Source organism: Bubalus kerabau, chromosome 7 (genome assembly GCF_029407905.1).
Source record: "Bubalus kerabau isolate K-KA32 ecotype Philippines breed swamp buffalo chromosome 7, PCC_UOA_SB_1v2, whole genome shotgun sequence".
NCBI lineage: Eukaryota > Metazoa > Chordata > Mammalia > Artiodactyla > Bovidae > Bubalus > Bubalus kerabau.
The window spans coordinates 81,544,527-81,565,115 of NC_073630.1; the positions used below are offsets into that span (position 1 = coordinate 81,544,527).

Sequence of the window (20,589 nt, forward strand, 5' to 3'; positions counted from 1 at the left end):
TTTTCCTTACTGAATGTCATTGTGAGTTTTGTTGTCTTATTCCCTTGCACCAAGTGATTATACAAATTTTCAATTCCAAGAATAAGTCACAAGATCTTAAGAACTCCAGTGAAAACTAAAAGAATAATATTTAGACAAAAGTAAAGTAAATGGACTTCCTTCAGCTTCTGTTTTTTTGCATCAATAAGATTATGACAAATAGATTCAGGGGATTAGATTTGATAGACAGAGTGCCTGAAGAACTATGGACGGAGGTTTGTGACATTGCATAGGAAGCAGTGATCAAGACCATGCCCCCCAAAAAAGGAATGCAACAAGGCAAAATGGTTGACTGAGGAGGACTTACAAATAGCTGTGAAAAGAAGACAAGAGAAAGGCAAAGGAGAAAAGGAAAGACTCACCCATTTGAATGCAGAGTTCCAAAGAATAGCAAGGAGAGATTAGAAAGCCTTCTTCAGTGATTAATACAAAGAAATAGAGGAAAACAATAGAATGGGAAAGACTAGAGAAGTCTTCAAGAAAATTAGAGATACCGAGGGAACATCTCATGCAAAGATGGGTACAATAAAGGACAGAAATGGTATGGACCTAACAGAAGCAGAAGATATTAAGAAGAGGTGGCAAGAATACACGGAACTATACAAACAAATTTTCATGACCCAGATAATCCAGTGGTGTGATCATTCACCTACAGCCAAACCTCCAGTAGTGTGAAGTCAAGTGGGCCTTAGGAAGCATCACTATGAACAAAGCTAGTGGAGATGATGGAATTCCATCTGTGCTATATCAAATCCTAAAAGATGATGCTGTGAAAGTGCACTCAATATACCAGCAAATTTGGAAAACTCAGCAGTGGCCACAGGACTGGAAAAGGTCAGTTTTCATTCCAATCCAAAAGAAAGGCAATGCCAAAGGATGCTCAAACTATTACATAATAGCACACATCTCACACGCTAGCAAAGTAATGCTCAATATTCTCCAAGCCAGGCTTCAGCAATATGTGAATTAAGAATTTCCAGATGTTTAAGTTGGATTTAGAAAAGGCAGAGGAACCAGAGATCAAATTGCCAACACCGCTGTATCATCAGAACAGCAAGAGAGTTCCAGAAAAACTTCCACTTCTGCTTTATTGACTATGCCAGTGCCTTTGACTGTGTGGATCACAACAAACCCTGGAAAATTCTGAAAGAGATGGGCATACCAGACCACCTTACCTGCCTCCTGAGAAATCTGTATGCAAGTCAGGAAGGAACAGTTAAAACCAGACATGGAACAATGGACTGGTTCCAAATTGGGGAAGGAGTAGGTCAAGGCTGTATATTGCCACCCTGCTTATTTAACTTCTATGCAGAGTACATCATGTGGAATGCTGGGCTAGATGAAGCTAGGAGTAATATCAAGTACCTCAGATACGCAGAGGACACCACCCTTATGGCAGAAATGAAGATGAATTAAAGAGCCTCTTGATGCAAGTGAAAGAGGAGAGTGAAAAACCTGACTTAAAACTCAGCATCAAAAAACAAAGATTATGGCATCCAGTCCCATCACACCATGGGAAATAGATGGAAAAACAAGGGAAACAGTGACAGACTATTTTCTTGGGCTCCAAAGTCACTGCAGATGGTGACTACAGCCATGAAATTAAAAGATCCTTGCTCCTTGGAAGTAAAGCTATGACCAACCTGGACAGCATATTAAAAAGCAAAGACATTACTTTGCCAACAAATGTCCATCTAATCAAAGCTCTGGTTTGTCCAGTAGTCATGTATGGATGTGAGAGTTGGACTATAATGAGAGCTGAGTGCCACAATATTGATGCTTTTGAACTGTGATGTTGGAGAAGACTCTTGACAGTTCCTTGAACTGCAAGGAGATCACATGACTGAGCAGTTGAACTGAACTGGAGATTAGGATAGCCATTTTTGCCCTTACAATGCATAATGTTAAGTGACTCAAAAAGAAAATCACTTTTCTTATTGATTTAATACTATTGAGTTAAAAAGTAAACTGAGTTGAGACTGATATATTAATTCTCTGGCTTCCTTTTTCTAATTTATAACATTTTTACTGTGACTAGATAATAATAAAAAAAAAAAAAAAAAAAAAAAACCACCTTTCAGCTGTAAAACCCAAGGAGAATTAATTGTATTTACTAACTGTCTGAGATTAGATTTAGATTCACTTTGAAATATATTTTATTTTTAAATACACAAAGCTGGATCCATAGAACCTAGTAACAGGCATCAATCAAAAATATATTTCTCAAGAGCAAATGGATGACATTTTCCATAGGAAATTTGATCATAGTCAAACTGTTATGCCTTGTGTTTGTAACTCCAGTTTCTCATAACAGTTCCCCCTTTCTCTGCTGTTCACTTCTATTCTTTTTTATTTTATCTTTCTATATGAGTTCTTTTGAAGACATTTAGAAAGAACTTATCATTGCTAAAAAAGTATTTTGAAAATCACCAGTTATTGGATTGTAAGCTTCCCTAAGGCAAAAATCAGTACTTCCTTTGTAACATGTTCATAAAAGTACAACCAAGTTCATCTTTTTGAGGATTATATTAAATGATCTCCTGAATAATTATTCACATAATACATGTTCAGTGATTGTTAGGTATTTTGATTGTTATTACTTATTTCTGTATTCACATCTCTGAGGGCCTTGCACATAGCAGATACATTTAGTGGATCTAATATATAAATATGGATGTATAGTCGAAGACACTCTGAGGGGACTCTGCCTTTGCTTTTTTTTTTTTTTAATAAATCTAATTGCCACATGGTTGTTACATAGTGTGACAAATTATTATGATAAGGGTACATCCTTGATGAACTAAATGTGATGTTGACTTTACTGTTACCAATAATAACTTTGAAAATTATTATCTTTTACTAGAAACTATTACTAATAGAGTTACAAAAGAGTCAACCAGTAACACCATTTTATTAAAAGGGTCTAAATTAACAGTTGAAGGATTTTACAAGTCCATCAATGGAATAGAGAGTTAATACAAAATAAGAGACAGTCTCAGTTTCTGTGGCATCTACAGATATTATATTTACTTGCTTAAATTATAATGTGGCTAGTGAAAGGATTTTATGAATTATTGATATTTTCAATCTACACACTCCAGGATGAAATTCATTAGGAGGTGATAGTTTAGGAAACACATCATATACAGCCATTGTAATACAGCTGATTGAGCAGCACTTTTATTCACTGGTGCATGGGTATCATTTAAAAACATAATTTAGATGCTGAGCTGCAGAGATTACCCTTGTCTTTCATTTAAAAAAAAAGTATTAGCACTTTATTTATGGAAAGAGACAGATGTCTTTCAGAATTTTTGATACACAGTATACCAAAAATTAATGAACATCACAGATCTTTTTATTTCTGTTTACTGAAGTGCTTTTGTATTTTCTTGGTGGATGTAAAATGCATGAGGAGAGAATTTTCTCTGCTTCAGAATAATAATTAATAGGACATGAGTTACTTAGCACTGGTTTGTTTCTGGTGATAAGAAATATCTTGTTTCCTTGGCCAAGAAATGAGGATGCCATTTTTTTTTCTATTATTTTATCTTCTCCGGAGAGATGCATTACATCACCATTCGGAAGCCTGCTAGCACTGAAAAGTATGACATTCGGTTCCTTTCTTTGAAAATACCACAGTACAATTTATCATTGCATGGTGGTGTGAGAAATATTAATTGAGCTCTTTCTGTGTGCTGGGTATTGAAGATGGAGTGATGAATAAGACCAGAACTTGATTTTGAATTTCAATTCTACTACTACTTAATAAAAGAGCCATATATCTTTGTACCTGTTTTGTCATTTGAAAAATTAAGATAATGAGAATATCTACCTCATATATGTTGTGAGATGATTAAATTAGTATATATGCAATACTGACATATGGGACATGCTTAATTGTTGTTCAGTCACTCAATTATGTCCGACTCTGCAACATCATGGGCTGCAGCACTCCAGGCCTGCCTGTCCTTCACTATTTCCTGGAGGTTGCTCAAACTCATGTCCATTGAGTTGGCAATGCCATCCAACCATCTCATCCCCTTCTCTTCTTGCCTTCAATCTTTCCTAGGATCAGATTCTTTTCCAAAGAGTCAGCACTTCACATGAAGTGGCCAAAGTATTGGGGCTTCAGCTTTAGCATCAGTCCTTACAATGAATATTCAGGGTTGATTTCCTTTAGGATTGACTGGTTTGATTAACATGCTTAATGAATGTTGAGCTTATAGCAGACACAGTGCCTGCCCTTAGGGAGATTCCATTTGTGTTATTTATCTCCTCTACACCCCTCTTGGATTTAGTGACAGAAAGGAAATGGAGAGCAAAAACGCAATAGTGTTTCATTAAGTTTAAATGTTGTGAGAACCAGTATATGATATTAGACAAGTGCTAGGAGTCTGAAACCTACCAGTGTTGATCTTGCTTAAGTTTTTTAAACCTTTTAAGTTTTAGCTGACTTTTATGTTTGATATGGTAGTAACTAGGACCATGTCACATCAAAATATTTTGTTAACTTCAGTTCAGTCACTCAATCATGTCAGATTCTTTGTGACCCCATGGACTGCAGCACGCCAGGCTTCCCTCTCCATCACCAATTCCCGGAGCTTACTCAAACTCATGTCCATTGAGTTGGTGATGCCATCCAACCATCTCATCCTCTGTGTTCCCCTTCTCCTCCTGCCTTCAAACTTTCCCAGCATTAAGGTCTTTTCCAGTGAATTAGTTCTTCACATCATATGGCCAAAGTATTGGAGTTTAAGCTTCAGTATCAGTTTTTCCAATGAATATTCAGGATTGATTTCCTTTAGGATCCACTGCTTAGAAATTACTGTACTAATATAAAATATTATTATGAACTTTTGGTTATCCGCTTATAAGAGATTTTCTTTGTAAATAATGCCCTAGCAAATTTTTTTTAGAAGACTGATTTGTTTATTACTTTTGTTTGCTTTTAGCTTAACTACTCAGCTGTCCTAAGAAGTTCAGTTCAGTTCAGTAGCTCAGTCATGTAGAACTATTTGTGACCCCATGAACCGCAGCACGCCAGGCTTCCCTGTACATCATCAACTCCCGGAGTTTACCCAAACTCATGTCCATTGAGTCGGAGATGCCATTTAACCATCTCATCCTCTGTCGTCTCCTTCTCCTCCTGTGTTTAATCCTTCTGAACATCAGGGTCTTTTCAAATGAGTCTGCTCTAAGCATCTGGTGGCCAAAGTATTGGAGTTTCAGCTTCAACATCAGTGCTTCTGATGAACACCCAGAACTGATTTCCTTTAGGATGGACTGGTTGGATCTCCTTGAAGTCTTAGGGACTCTCAAGAGTCTTCTCCAACACCACAGTTCAATAGCATCAATTCTTCTTTGCTCATCTTTCTTTATAGTCCAACTCTCACATCCATACATGACCACTGGAAAAACCATTGCCTTGACTACACAGACCTTTGTTGACAAAGTAATGTCCCTGCTTTTTAATATGCTGTCTAGGTTGGTCATAACTTTGCTTCCAAGGGGTAAGTGTCTTTTAATTTTATGTCTTTAATCTGCAGTTAATTTGGAGCCCCAAATAATAAAGTCAGCCCACTGTTTCCACAGTTTCCCCATCTATTTCCCATGAAGTGATGGGACCAGATGCCATGATCTTAATTTTCTGAATGTTGAGCGTTAAGCCAACTTTTTCACTCTCCTCTTTCACTTTCATCAAGAGGCTTGTAGTTCTTCTTCACTTTCTGCCATAAGGGTGGTGTCATCTGCATATCTGAGGTTATTGATATTTCTCCCCACAGTCTTGATTCCAGCTTGTGATTCCTCCAGCCCAGCATGTCTCATAATGTACTCTGCATATAAGGTAAATAAGCAGGGTGACAATATACAGCCTTGACGTACTCCTTTTCCTATTTGGAACCAGTCTGTTGTTCCATGTCCAGTTCTAACTTTTGCTTCCTGACCTGCATACAGGTTTCTCAAGAGGCAGGTCAGGTGGTCTGGTATTCCCATCTCTTTCAGAATGTTCCAGAGTTTATTGTGATCCACACAGTCAAAGGCTTTGTCATAGTCAATGAAGCAGAAATAGAAGGTTTTCTGGAACTCTCCTGCTTTTTCCATGGTCCAGCAAATATTGGCAATTTGATCTCTGGTTCCTCTGCCTTTTCTAAAACCAGTTTGAACATCTGGAAGTTCACAGTTCACGTATTAGTGAAACCTGGCTTGGAGAATTTTGAGCATTACTTTACTAGTGTGTGAAATGAGTGCAATTGTGCTGTAGTTTGAGCATTCTTTGGCATTGCCTTTCTTTGGGATTAGAATGAAAACTGACCTTTTCCAGTCCTGTGGCCACTGCTGAGTTTTCCAAATTTGCTGGTATATTGAGTGCAGCACTTTCACAGGATCATCTTTTAAGATTTGATATAGCTCAGCTGGAATTCCATCACCTCCACTAGCTTTGTTCGTAGTGATACTTCCTAAGGCCCGCTTGACTTCACATTCCAGGATGTCTGACTAGGTGAGTGATCACACCATCGTGTTTATCTGGTTCATGAAGATCTCTTTTGTATAGTTCTTCTGTGTATTCTTGCCACCTCTTCTTAATATCTTCTGCTTCTATTAGGTCCATACCATTTCTGTCCTTTATTGAGCCCATCTTTGCACACAATGTTCCCTTGGTATCTCTAATTTTCTTGAAGACATCTCTTAGTCTTTCCCATTCTACTGTTTTCCTTTATTTCTCTGCACTGATCACTGAGGAAGGCTTTCTTATCTCACCTTGCTATTCTTTGGAACTCTGCATTCAAATGGGTTTATCTTTCCTTTTCTCCTTTGCTTTTCACATCTTTTCTTTTCACAGCTATTTGTAAGGCCTCCTCAGATAGCCATTTTCCTTTTTTGCATTTATTTTTCTTGGGAATGGTCTTGATCCCTGTCTCCTGTACAATGTCATGAAGCTCTGTCCATAGTTCATCAGGCACTCTATCAGATCTAGTCCCTTATATCTATTTGTCACTTCCACTGTATAATCATAAGTGATTTGAATTAGGTCATACTTGAATGGTTTAGTGGTTTTCCCCACTTTCTTCAATTTAAGTCTGAATTTGGCAATAAGGAGATCATGATCTGAGCCACAGTCAGTTCCCAGTCTTGTTTTTGCTGACTTGTGTTTGCTGTCCTGTGAAAAGTGTACCCAAATGCATTTTAATAATCTAAGCCAAATGTAACCAAGAAAATAATTTGGTTCAAAATACTACTACATTTCAATAATAAAAAGATTTTTATAGTTATTTAATATTTTACAACTCTCTTATTCTCTTCATAAATGTCATTTCTATATATTAGATTAGGTGAATTAATTACATAAAATTCTGCTCATTTAGAATGTTTAAATTTTAGATAGAAAATGGGTTGTATGACTTGAAGTTTAAAAGGAAAGAAATTTTAAGCTACATTAGCATTAGATACAATTTCATAGTTCTCAGTTATGGCAATTTAGTTCTACCAATTTTTGGTAAGCGACAATTTTATTTCTCTGTAATTTGTAACACTATTTGAAAAAGGTTGACAATGCATGCATATGCTCTCTCATCCATACATTTTCTAATTAAAGAACACAATCCCAAATATTGCATATGGTACAGATATGGACAGGACTAATATAGAACTAATAACATCTTATTTCTTCTAAACAATAACTTGACTGTATTATATTTTATGAATTGTTGTGGAATGATGTGGAAATTTGCTAGTCTTTTTTTTTTTTTTTTTTTTACTGTTTCTTCCTTTTATTCAGAATGCAGTTACCCTTAATTTGAATTTGCCCTGTAGCTAACCACAGGATGTAGCTTGTGACATTAAGTTTGACAAAGGACAACAAGAAAATCACTTTAAGGCAACATATAAACATATTTATGGAGGTTGCATGAATGAAAAAAGTAGTTTGGGTATTAAAATTGAAGACAGAAAAGTAGAGAAACTACTTCCAAGGAGGTTTGGAAATGAACAGCAACGGCTAAAATGTCAGAATTCAGGATATTGGATCAGAGTAACAGACAAGAGGTCCTGAAGAAGACCTAGCAGGGTTGTCATCATACAATTCATTTATCCATGATCCCATAACAGAGAGAAGAAAAGGGAGTATTTTCCACTTGTGTTTCTAGATTGTCATAGACTGTTTTATAGTGACAAATTTCTCTTGCCATTAGAACCTCAAGACCATGCTTTTTTTTTTTTTTTCCTTTTTTTTCTTTGGTTTTACATTTAATGAGTTGAAGATGCAAATTGCTTATAAATGTACTTTCCTCCCTATCCTTTAAAATATTCAAAGACATCATCCCATGTATGATTCTATATAGCAAATACAGATTCTTCCTTGCCGTTTTTTTTTCTTCTTATCACATACCTTAAATATCTACAAAACAGAATTAATTATCTCTATGTGGATTGTGTATTAATTCAGTGGATGTTCATTGAGTATGCATTACGTGCCAGGCATTGTGAGCTTGTGAAGGATACAGGGGTACGCATGGTTTTTATATGCAGGCTGTTTGCATTTACTTCTTCAGGTGAGGGAAGCATCTAGAATTAGATGATGAACAATGACTGGAGAACCCTAAATGTTACTTAGCTTTTCAGTGACAAATTATGTTTGCCATACTAGTTTTTGTTATGGGAATATGATTTGTATGTACTTTAACTCAACTTAAATTATAGGATTGTTTTACTTTAGTCTTAGAAATGGCAAAAAAAATGATGAATGAGCTACAGCCAGTCATGACATAGGCAACACCATAATTTTCTCTGAAATAGAATTGCCTAATAAATCTTAATTTAAAGTCACAAGCAGTGCCAGAGGTGCACTTTACTTGGGCTACAGTTTATGACAGTTTCTTCAAATTAGACCAGGACCAGAGAATTAAAAGTTAAACTTTGCCTAATGACAGTTGAGAAAATAAAGGTAAAATTTATTTGAAAAATAAAAATCTCCATTAAATTATAAGGTAGTAGTTATAAATTATAATAAGTATACCTTATTAATACTTTTTGCCACATATCCATCTTGCTCATTAAGCATTTGTTGGAGAGAGAAATAGTAGTCACCAAGAAGTTAAAGTAATTGCACACAAAAATAAGATGAATTTTATATGGAGTAAGACTAAAGTTGTGTGATTGTACATTTTATGTTGTATAATATAACCAGCTTCATATAATCCAAAGCATATATATTTAGAGCTATTTCAAAGAATGAAGTTAGTTCTAGGAATCCCTTGGTAGGCTAGTCCTTGACAAATGTCAACTTCAGCGTAAGACCCCACTCTCAGCCTCCACTTTCATTGTGTAATGAGCCTCCAGTACAAACTTTTTGAGACTATTGATTAATTTTTAAAGTGCTTACTTCCGTTTCTTCTACTTGTCAGTCTGAGCTCAGATTTGTTAGTAATCTAGTCATGAATTTCATCTCTTAGGTAAAGTATTTAAATGAACTATATTGAAGTATACAGTCCAGTAAATACTACATTTACTTGATATAGGTTTAATTAATGATGATGATAAATTATAATAATATAAGAGTATCATAGAGTTTTTTAAAAAGTCCTAAAAATCCTGTTAAAAATAAGATTTGTAAATTAATGACATATCTTAAAAAGGATAACCCCATTTACAACTTCCTAAACATAAGTTTTCCTATATACCATTTTTGTCTTCTAACACATGTGATTTTGAGCTTTCAAAAAAGTCAAGGAGAGAAATGAGTGTGATTTTGCTGGTAATTGAAGACATGAGCTTAGGTCAAAGCACAAAATCTTACCTGAAAGTAAATATCCAAAAGAGTATTTCTCCCTTGTTTTAAATGTTCCTAGAGTTTTATTTATTGTACATTGTAGCTCAGTTTATCCCTTCCACTGAAATTATCTTAGATTTATATCACTTGGAACCTATTATTTTTCTTTTTAATGCTTGTATCATGAGCCCATTTTCTTTTGAGTCTTTCCCTCTTTTCTCCCTGCTGATCCTTTTTTTTTGTTTGTTTGTTTCCTTGTTGTGTGGCAAATTCTCCCTATAGAGACCAATATTAATTAGAAAAAGAAGATGTGGCTTGATGAGTTTCCTGAATATGTTACAGTTTCTCAAAATTTTCCTCTACTTGTAATAATTGATACCTTAAAATTGTAATGGAATCTAATTTGAAATATACATAACCATAACATGTTGGAGAATCTCAATTTATTCTTATAAGAGTTTGTTGAAAGACTTGCTTTAGAATTTCAGAAAAGCCCAGAGCAGGTGGCTCATTATTTGTATCAACCTTTGGATATATTTTTTCCTGAAGATAGTATTTTTCCACAGTAACATAAAATACTGATGAGTGGGAGGAAGAAAAGCGTCTTCAGTAAGGATTCTAAATATATTTATTCAGGATGAGAGCATTTCCTGTTAATGTGTCACCTCACAAGGTACATTTCTCATTAACTACAGAAAATATTAGGCCCTAAGAGATGAGTTACAGAGTAGTTTCTTCCAAAGAGATCAATTCTTGAGATGGGTAAAAAGCAAGACCATTTTGTTAAGTAGTGGTATAAACAATAATTAATAAATGAGACTATCAAAACTATCTGAAAGCTTTCTATATATAATTACCAACCTATCTTTCAAATAGAAGATCCTTGTGTTATTATTATGAATATTGTATTTCCTGTGTCTATAGTTTGGAATGATATGTTAATTCAATCTTAGCTTAACTTTTGCCTTATTTTTTTTTCAAACTTATACTGTATTTTTAAGCTTATAATGTGGTTGTTTCTTAAAAAATAATTGTATAGAGGAATGGGTTCTTTTAAGAAAGACATAATGTTCAATAAATCAAGTTTGAGTGCAATAAATTATTTACTTTCAGTTTGCAAGAGGTGAATAAAAAGTGCTTGGCCAATATCGTACCATTAATCTATTCTCTTTTCTCCTTTCTCTCTTTACTTCTCTCTCTCCAATAGAAGTGGAACAAAAAGGTAATTAAATACCTTTCATAAATTATATACTATTTATAGGCTAAGTTATTTAACAGTTTAACATCTAGTTAAAATAATTGTTATTAATTTTTATCTATTTTCTGAAAATTTATTTACTACTTCTGCTGCTCAACTTCACTTTAATCTGTTGTACTGACCACTGCTGGTTTGATTATTTTAATCCTAAAACAGTTTAATAGTGTAAAGTTTTAAACCATGCATTTTATTCCTCTTTATTTTTAAATGAGTAGTTAGAAATCCAGTAGATGCTGATGCATAATGACTGCTTCAGATTTGTTTTTATTTCTAGACTAGATAATTTTCCATAGCTCTGGAGTGATTCCCTGTTCTTTTGATTTTTAACTATTAAGGGAAAAGGGGAGATGGTTTTCTGAAATACATTAAAATAAATTGCTTTTGTAAGCAAGGGCTGATTATTAACTAACATAAAGTTTATATACAATTTTGACAAGAATACCTACCCATCCTTTATAATTATAAACATCATATTGCATGTGTGCTAAGTCACTTCAGTCGTGTCCAATTCTTTATGACCCTATGGACTGTAGCCCACCAGGCTCCTCTGTCCATGTAATTCTCCAGGCAAGAAGATGTAATGAGTTGCCATTTCCTCCTCCAGGGGATTTTCCTGACCCAGGGATCGAACCTGCATCTCTTATGTCTCCCACATTGGTTGGCGGGTTCTTTACCAGCAGCACCACCTGGGAAGCCCAGGCATCATATTAGAGTCCTGAAAAATTCTTCCAATAATGAATTTTATTATTAATTATAATTTGATGATGGCCCTCTATCCTTGCTATGAAAGATTTTGACAGTTAAATTTTCCCCTAAATGTCTCATTTTCCCTAAATTGAAACTTTGGACATTTTAACAATGTACTTTTGTTTTTAATAACCTGCAAACCCTAGTTGAGTTTCATCTTAGATTTTCTCTTAGATGTAGGTTTATAATTGCTGTTAAAGAGCTAATCACTAATATCAAGAGAATAATACTTTAATCATTAAAATACGAATCAACCTCCAAATTTCTTGTGATTTCTTAATTTCTCTTCCCAATATACTTCTAATCATTTCAAACATAACAGTGGACTGCATGATTATTTTTCAATGTGTTTGCTCTGCAAAAATATAGGAGCAGTGTTTCCCATAGCAGGTTCAGAAGAAAATTACATCCCATCAGGCTGTGTAGAAAGGGTTCTGTGATCAAATTAATTTGTGGAAATTTGCTCACACTCCTTTCTTCTGCCTTGCGGAGTCACTAATGTACCTCAGCACTTAGAATCCTGATATTATTCTAATTAGATATTTCTTAAGCATGTGTGGCTAGGAATCCCTGTTTTTGTGTTGGGTCTTTTTCTGTGTATGATATATCTAAACCATATAAATAGGTATTTCAAGGACCTCCTTTTGGGAAACATTGCTTTTTAGCCCCTTTGTTACAGATGAATCAGTCAAGCTTTCCTTACCACCACTCACATGATGTGCTACTGAAAAATAAAATTAATCAGACAAGTCCTGCCCATTTTCAGTCTGAAGTATGAGCAGCAAAATATTGTAGCAAGTAATCTTGTTTTTTTAATGTTCTTCTCATGTAACAGTAAAAGGTACATGTTTTTAAGTTCCAATTCTACTGTATTTAACAGGACATTTTTAACTGATTAAAATCTAGATCTTGGGTTCTTCTCTGTAACTTTTCACCTTTTCTTCTTCCCTTATTTCTTCTTTCCTTTCTTTTTCTTCCTTTCTCTTTTTCCTTCCAGTATCCATCCATCACTCATTTTTAATTGTGTGAGTTGCATGCTCTGTGTGTGCCGTAGCAGCTTTAAGGGCTTTTTTGCTATAAGATTCAGTGGCCTGTATTACAAGGTTTTTCTTTTCCTTATTATGTTTTTAATTACTATTGTATTTTCATTTGCTTCTTAATGATAAGTATAGAGTAGTTACTAGCATCAGAGTGAAAACAATATTTTTTAAAAACTTTCAAATAAGATATATGAAACTATCACGTGTAAATGTATTTGTTGTATGTCCATAGAATATACACACATAAGTCACATCTATATAGATAGCATATCCAAAATTATTGCAGCACTCTTGCAAAGGTAAAATGCAAAGGAAAGCACAGCCACTCATAAAAGGCCAAATTTCATCAGCAATTCAAATCAGAATGATTCTAAAGAAATGTCAAAATTAATGTGGAAAAATACTTTACGTTCTCAGAAGAATGCAGCAAAATAATTAAGTGGTGGTGGGTATTTCTTATTAGAGTTGAATTCCACTTGGTGAAAAGTAAGAATATATGACAAAATATTTAAATTAATATAATTATTATTTTGACTCTTTCCCAATTGACAGTTTTTCTTTGTCCTGGACTACTAAAAGGAGTATACCAGAGTGAACATTTGTTTGAATCCGACCACCAATCTGGGGCATGGTGCAAAGACCCTCTTCAGGCTTCTGACAAGATTTATTATATGCCCTGGACCCCGTACAGAACTGATACCCTGACTGAGTACTCATCCAAGGATGACTTCATTGCTGGAAGACCAACTACAACCTACAAGCTCCCTCACAGGGTGGATGGCACAGGATTTGTAGTGTATGATGGAGCTTTGTTCTTCAATAAAGAGCGCACCAGAAACATAGTAAAGTTTGATTTGCGGACTAGGATAAAGAGTGGAGAAGCTATCATAGCAAATGCCAATTACCATGATACCTCCCCTTACCGCTGGGGAGGCAAATCTGACATAGACTTGGCAGTGGACGAGAATGGGCTATGGGTCATCTATGCAACAGAACAAAACAATGGTAAAATTGTCATTAGTCAATTGAACCCTTACACCCTACGGATTGAAGGGACATGGGATACTGCATATGATAAAAGGTCAGCGTCCAATGCATTCATGATATGTGGAATTCTGTATGTGGTCAAATCTGTCTATGAGGATGACGACAATGAGGCCACGGGAAATAAGATTGACTACATTTACAACACTGACCAAAGTAAGGACAGTTTGGTGGATGTACCCTTTCCTAATTCATACCAGTACATAGCAGCTGTGGATTACAACCCCAGGGACAACCTTCTTTATGTATGGAATAACTATCACGTCGTGAAATATTCTTTGGATTTTGGACCTCTGGATAGTAGATCAGGTAAGTTTGACTTTTGATGGTACTTTGCAGGGAACTATTTACAGCTTGAACTTAGTAAGTTTATTGTATATTTTTATTAGACTTCTTTCTCCTGGTTTTTCTTCTGGCCTGTGTTTTGAAAGTTATTCATTTTCTTTTTAGCTAAAAAATGTTGCTGTTAATCACTGTTAAAAAAAAAATTTATAGGCGTGAGAATCCAACTCTTACTCCTCTATGCAGCTAGTCTCCAAATTTCATCCCTTCTTTGAAGGGCATTTTCATTATCAGCTAGTTCGTTTGTGTGCCTGTGTGTGTAGTGAATTACAGAAAACCTTTGCAAAAATAGAATGCTATCTCACCTAATTAATTGTGACATGCCCTACAAAGTGCCCTCTACTTGAAAATGCCAAAGGGTTGGCTTGATATAATTCTTCAGGAGCCCTATACCAATATATTCAACTCACTGAGCACATCATATATGACCACCTCTACTGGGAATATTGTCAGTTTATTCATATGTGTAAGTGTATCTAATAGATATATACAGAAAAATGTTCATAACTGATACAGATAAAAGAATAGATCTCAATTGTAAAAGAAAAAACAGTACAAAACTCAGCTTAAAAAAAAAAAAGACATTTCAACTCCCTTTCTTTAAAAGTATCTTTTTCTTCTCCAGGAAATACTGTTTACTTTTAATATTGTTTGAAGACAGTCATGAATTGATCCATCTTTTACATTTTTAGTTGCATAACTGAGCAGATTTATCTTAGTTTAGAAGTTAAATTATTTTAACTAGCAATTTTACTGTTCAGCTTAGTTCAATCTCTTTGTCGTATCTGACTCTTTGCGACCCTATGGATTGCAGCATGCCAGGCTTCCCTGACCATCACCAGCTCTCAGAGCTTGCTCAAACTCATGTCCATTGAGTTGGTAATGGCATCCAACCATCTCATCCTCTGTCATCCCCTTCTCCTCCTGCCTTCAGTCTTTCCCAGCATCAGGGCCTTCTACTGTGAGTCAGTTCTTCACATCAGCAGGCCAAAGTACTGGAGTTTCAGCTTCAACATCAGTCCTTTCAATGACTATTCAGGACTGATTTCCTTTAGGACAGACTGGTTTGATCTCCTTGCAGTCTAAGGGACTCTCAAGAGTCTTCTCCAACACCACAGTTCAAAAACATCAATTCTTCAGTGCTCAGCTTTCTTTATAGTCCAACTCTCACATCCATACATGACTGCTGAAAAAACCATAGCTTTGACTAGATGGACATTTGTTGGCAAAGTAATGTCTCTGCTTTTGAATACGCTGTCTATGTTGGTCATAGCTTTTCTTCCAAAGAGCAAGCTTCTTTTAATTTAATTTCATGGCTGTAGTCACCATCTGCAGTGATTTTGGAGCCCCCAAAAATAAAGTCTCTCACTGTTCTCATTTTTTCCCATTCCGTTTCCCTGAATTAATGGAAACAGTGATAACATTGTTCTTCCTGATAAAATATAATGGAAAAGTAAGATATAAGTGTCTGAATTTTCATAGTGACATAGCAATTCAAAGTTCATTTTTTTTAATTCTTACAAGTTATTATTTCTTATTTTCTGCATTGTTTTTACCATGCTTTTTACTAGCATGTCATTTTGCTTTATTAACTTACTTCATTATATACATATCATCTTATACAATTAGAGTCTAAGTGCCATATAGCTAGTAATCTTGCTTTTATTATTTTTCATCTGACTATTATTTCTGCCTTCTTAGATCCTAGTGTACTATATAGCATAAAGATAATAAAGATTCAATAATTCTTTGCTGAATGAATGAATGGATGAAAGCATGAATGGATGCCTTTCTATTTCTCACTATGATAGAATGTCAAATTGGGTGGCGTTTTCTCTAATGCCTGAGAAGCTTCTACAAGACTGAGAGCTGTTCTTTCCATGGCCAGCATGTTGATATTATGTTGAACTGCTTTTTGTAGAAGAAAAACCCTAATAGGCAATAGCAGCAAAAGCAACTTCTCATTATTAGTCCTGAAAAATCTTCTAGACCTAGCTAACCTCTGTACAGGTAAGGTTTCTTAAACCAACACACCTTTCAGTTAAAAAGCTAAGCATCTGAAATATTCTGGGAAGACAATTCTCTTAGATCTGCGATATTCTTGAGTATTTTGCCAGTGGAAACTCTATTGTTGAGTGGTTCTTAGCCTTTTTTGACTTTTAATTGTAACCAAAGTAATTTCTAATTGCCTTAAAAGAAATGATACATAGTAACCTAATCATCTTTTGGTGTTAGTGAAATAAGAGCAGCAAAATACCTTAATTTTATTTATTGGTAAAATCATGCATTATTTTTTAGACTAATGATAAGTTTAAATTAATTAGTATTCCAGATTTTAACTCAATGGACTAAAGCAAATTCTTAACTTACTTTTTGTAAATTATCCTTAAAGATGATACTATAGGCCCATGTATTTAGAGACTTGCCAAAAATATTTCTGGCATACAGTAATAAAATTATATTTTTACCCCATACATGTATCCCTATGCATGATAATTCATTGTAATCATGGACACAGGAAAATTATACCACTCGCTTAATACTTTTTGTTTGTTTGCTTATAGAATTAGATTATGAGCCATCTTGCCCACTTATAATAGTTATCATATTTGTTAAAAGGATATTATTAAAGTGGCAAACACTAAGAAATGAAAAATCTCAGCTTTTGAAACAAATCACTATCTTAATCCAGGAAATTCAGTTTTCATTCTTTTTAAATGACAGTGAAATTGCTTCTGTTTTCCAAAAAGTGAGACTTCAGCTATATTAAACTTGTATATGTAATCACAAGGAAAATGACCAATTTTCATGTATGAATGCTCAAATTAAAAAGCTAGAACTTTGGTGTGTTACTATAGTGGAGAGGTAGAAAGAAAAAGTAGAGAATAAGAATGTGTCCATTTTATGCATCAATATGAGAATTTTAACCTAGCATTAACGGAAGTTGTTCACCCTATTATACAAAAACAGTTTCAACTGAGTGTTTTTCTTGAGTATAAATTACACTGACATTTTTTAAAGAAATTTCCTTTTGACTTGTTTTTATGGACATTTTTATGTGTCTGTGTATGGAAACCAACTTACTGTAAATATTTAGGGTCAAAAAAACTACTCTGTAAATTAAAATATCTGGGTATTGGAAGTTGAGACAAATATGTTCCCCTAATGTATAAAAATCCCCAGGTGAAACATCCATCAGATCAGATCAGATCAGATCAGTCACTCAGTCGTGTCCGACTCTTTGCGACCCCGTGAATCGCAGCACGCCAGGCCTCCCTGTCCATCACCAACTCCCGGAGTTCACCCAGACTCATGTCCATCGAGTCAGTGATGCCATCCAGCCATCTCATCCTCTGTCGTCCCCTTCTCCTCCTGCCCCCAATCCCTCCCAGCATCAGAGTCTTTTCCAATGAGTCAATAGAGGTAGCATACTGCTTCTAAACATAAGTCTGGGAGCCAAAGAACTTGGGTTTTAATTCTGCCTCTTGTGCTTGTTGGACTGTGGGCCTCTTGGTCTTAGTTACCTCAACTATAAAATGTAAAAATAATAATAATAATGATAATACCTATGTCCAAAGATTGAGTTTCCCTGGTGGTTCAGTCGTAAAAAATTTGCCTGCAGTGCAGGAGACCTGGGTTCGATCCCTGGGTTGGGAAGATCCCCTGGAGAAGGGAATGGCTACCCATTCCAGTATTCTGGCTTGGAGAATTCCATGGACAGAGTTGTCTAGCAGGCTAAAGTCCATGAAGATTATTGTTAGATTTTAATGAGATGATATATGTATAGATATAGCAAAATTAACATAAAACTACATATCAATCCTACATGGACCATTATTATCCATGTTATCTAATTGAGGGGCTTAAGGCACTACTGCTCATATAATTTTATTAAAAATCACCAGCTACTACAATGCAGCATGAACTTCAAAGTCATGGTCCCTTCTGAGACACTAGAAGTGGAAAGTATGCTTACTGAAACAATGTGTCGAAATTCATTCATTTGATAGAAGTGATCTCAGTATCCCCATGTGCCAGGCACTCTCCAGATGTCAATCTAATTTGAGATCTCATGATTAGATAATTACCATAGATCTGCACTCCAAAAAAAGTGCTTCTGATTTTCAGTGGTGAAATCATATACTCTATGAAGATTTGCTAAATAATTTAAGAAATAAATCAATGAATTATAATATATACATTCATATTTTATATCTTATTATTCAGAATATTATGGTAATTGGAGTAATAGTCCAACAATGTATTTTATTAAGAGTATACATATGCTTCCTTCACTGTTGACCATGCACTCCTATGATCTGGAAGCTATTATCTGGAAGTCACCCCAGTTATTCCCCACCCACCACACACACTTACTTCTTATCTTCCTTCAGATCATAGTGATATTTGGTAATATAAAGGAAGGTTGGTGTGGTAAGAAGTGCCAAAGCACGTTACAGCATCTAGTGCATTTTCTTCTGGAAGTAATTCTAGAATTACTCAATAGTTTTACAATGGGAAAGAAAATGAGCAACTGTTCAATGGATTCTGTTTTCAGAACATCTCAGGTTTTTCCATTGATGAATTGCATGAATCTTTTCAGCTTAGAGAAAATGAAAAGTGTATCCACTGAATACACCTGTGTATTCAAGTGAATAAGTGTGTTTCTTTGAAAATATATTTTGTCTGCAGAATAGGTGGTTAAGTTTTGGACACCAGTATCTTAAATATTTGTAAGCATTATCACCTGAGCTAAAAAATAAATATGTGAAATTGCTTTTTTTTTCCTGAACCGAGGACTAGCAAATCTACAATTTTCCTGAAATGTACTTTTAACTGAGCCTTTTTCCTCTCATATAAAATATGATAAATTATGTATTCATCATTTCCTTCAATGGCTATCTTTTGTTAAGATATACTTTTAAAACTTCCAAACAGTACTTAGCTATTTCACATGTTATTTGAGTGATTCTCATGTTGCCATCATGATTCTAAAAGTCTACTTGATATCTTCATATGTCTGGTGTGAGGGAATCAAGTAGTTACTTTACTTGTCGTTAGTTCACTGCTGTTGAATGACTTCCTCTTGGAGTTCTTTCTCTCAAATCACCTTGTGCTGAGTTCATAATTCATTAATAAAAAAGAGATGTGAAGATTCTTTTACTCTCTCATTTTGTCTCTAAACTGTCGACTGAGCAATCTAAATGTTCTTTGTCAAATATACAAATATTTTCCATTATCTCATCCTGAAGAAAGAAGAAATATGCACAGGTTGATAATAAGAATATACAGAGAAGGTAAAGGCCAAAATTCCTAAAATTAGTATGTCTAACAGATCTACAACCCTATTGGTTGAGATTTAGTGAAACACACCAGGCAGTCAGTATGAACATCAGACGACAATGACATGTAGCTATTGTCTAGTGCCTGCTCTTCTACTTCCCAAACACAATCCAAATTTTGAAAGCCATTTTATATTATGTAAATGTAATCATTTTGTATATGCTGAAGATAGTAGAATCTAAAACAACAAAAAGCCTACACATAACAGTTTAATAATGCAGATAAGGTGAACCTTCTGTCCTTATAATATGCTAATTAAGTGCATTTGTGTCTCCAGTAAAAGCTGTGACTATGTAGTGATGAATAAGAACTTTAAACACACATGACACCTCGTTAAAATGTAATTTTCACATCATATATCTGAGCCCTTTACTTTGACAGCTGAGTAATGTGAATGCTGGGCAGAGAATCTTGAACATTTTGAAGCTGTCACGTGCTTAATAGGTAGCTGAATCTGCTTCCTGAACGGTTTATTTAAATATGTTGCATCCTAGTCACAAAATAGAGCCTGAAAGTAGTGGGATGTTAAAGCAAACTTGCCCTCAGCATATAGGTTATGATTGCCTCATGGTTCCACTTGAGATATCACATTGTCTCTAAAGTTTAATTGATGTAAATCTCAGTAGCTGAGTGCACTTCACAGAAAGAAAAAATAGTCAGCAACTTGTTGCTAATTTCATCCAGGTCTTTATTTTTATGCATCAGCTGTTTGGCTGTCTGCAGAGGCGCCCCCTCTCTTTCTCTCCACTCCTGCTTCTTTGCTTTTAGTGACAGCTGCTGACGGAAGGGCATTGCTGCTGGTGACTTGTCAGGGAGCACAGCCAAAACTTACAAATTTTGCAAAAGCTATTCTATTGCCACTTAATGTCAGCTGAATGCTCTTATGTTTGTTTTTACATTTCTTATATTTTTCTTCTTTGTCATTTTAAGGCTAAACCTTTCCAGAATGACACCCTCTGCTTTTCAGGCTCTTAATATCAAAATCTCAGTCCTGTACAAAGCAAAAC

The 20,589-nt window shown here is 35.0% G+C and overlaps 1 protein-coding gene across 1 annotated transcript in view; it reads left to right on the top strand.

Annotated features, from left to right (window-relative positions):
• ADGRL3 (adhesion G protein-coupled receptor L3) overlaps positions 1–20,589 on the top strand; it is a 900,477-nt gene that overhangs the window by 567,043 nt on the left and 312,845 nt on the right. Inside the window, exon 9 of the mRNA XM_055588685.1 lies at positions 13,406–14,206. Within this exon, the coding sequence (XP_055444660.1) occupies positions 13,406–14,206 (801 nt within the window). The remainder of the gene's footprint in view (positions 1–13,405; positions 14,207–20,589) is intronic.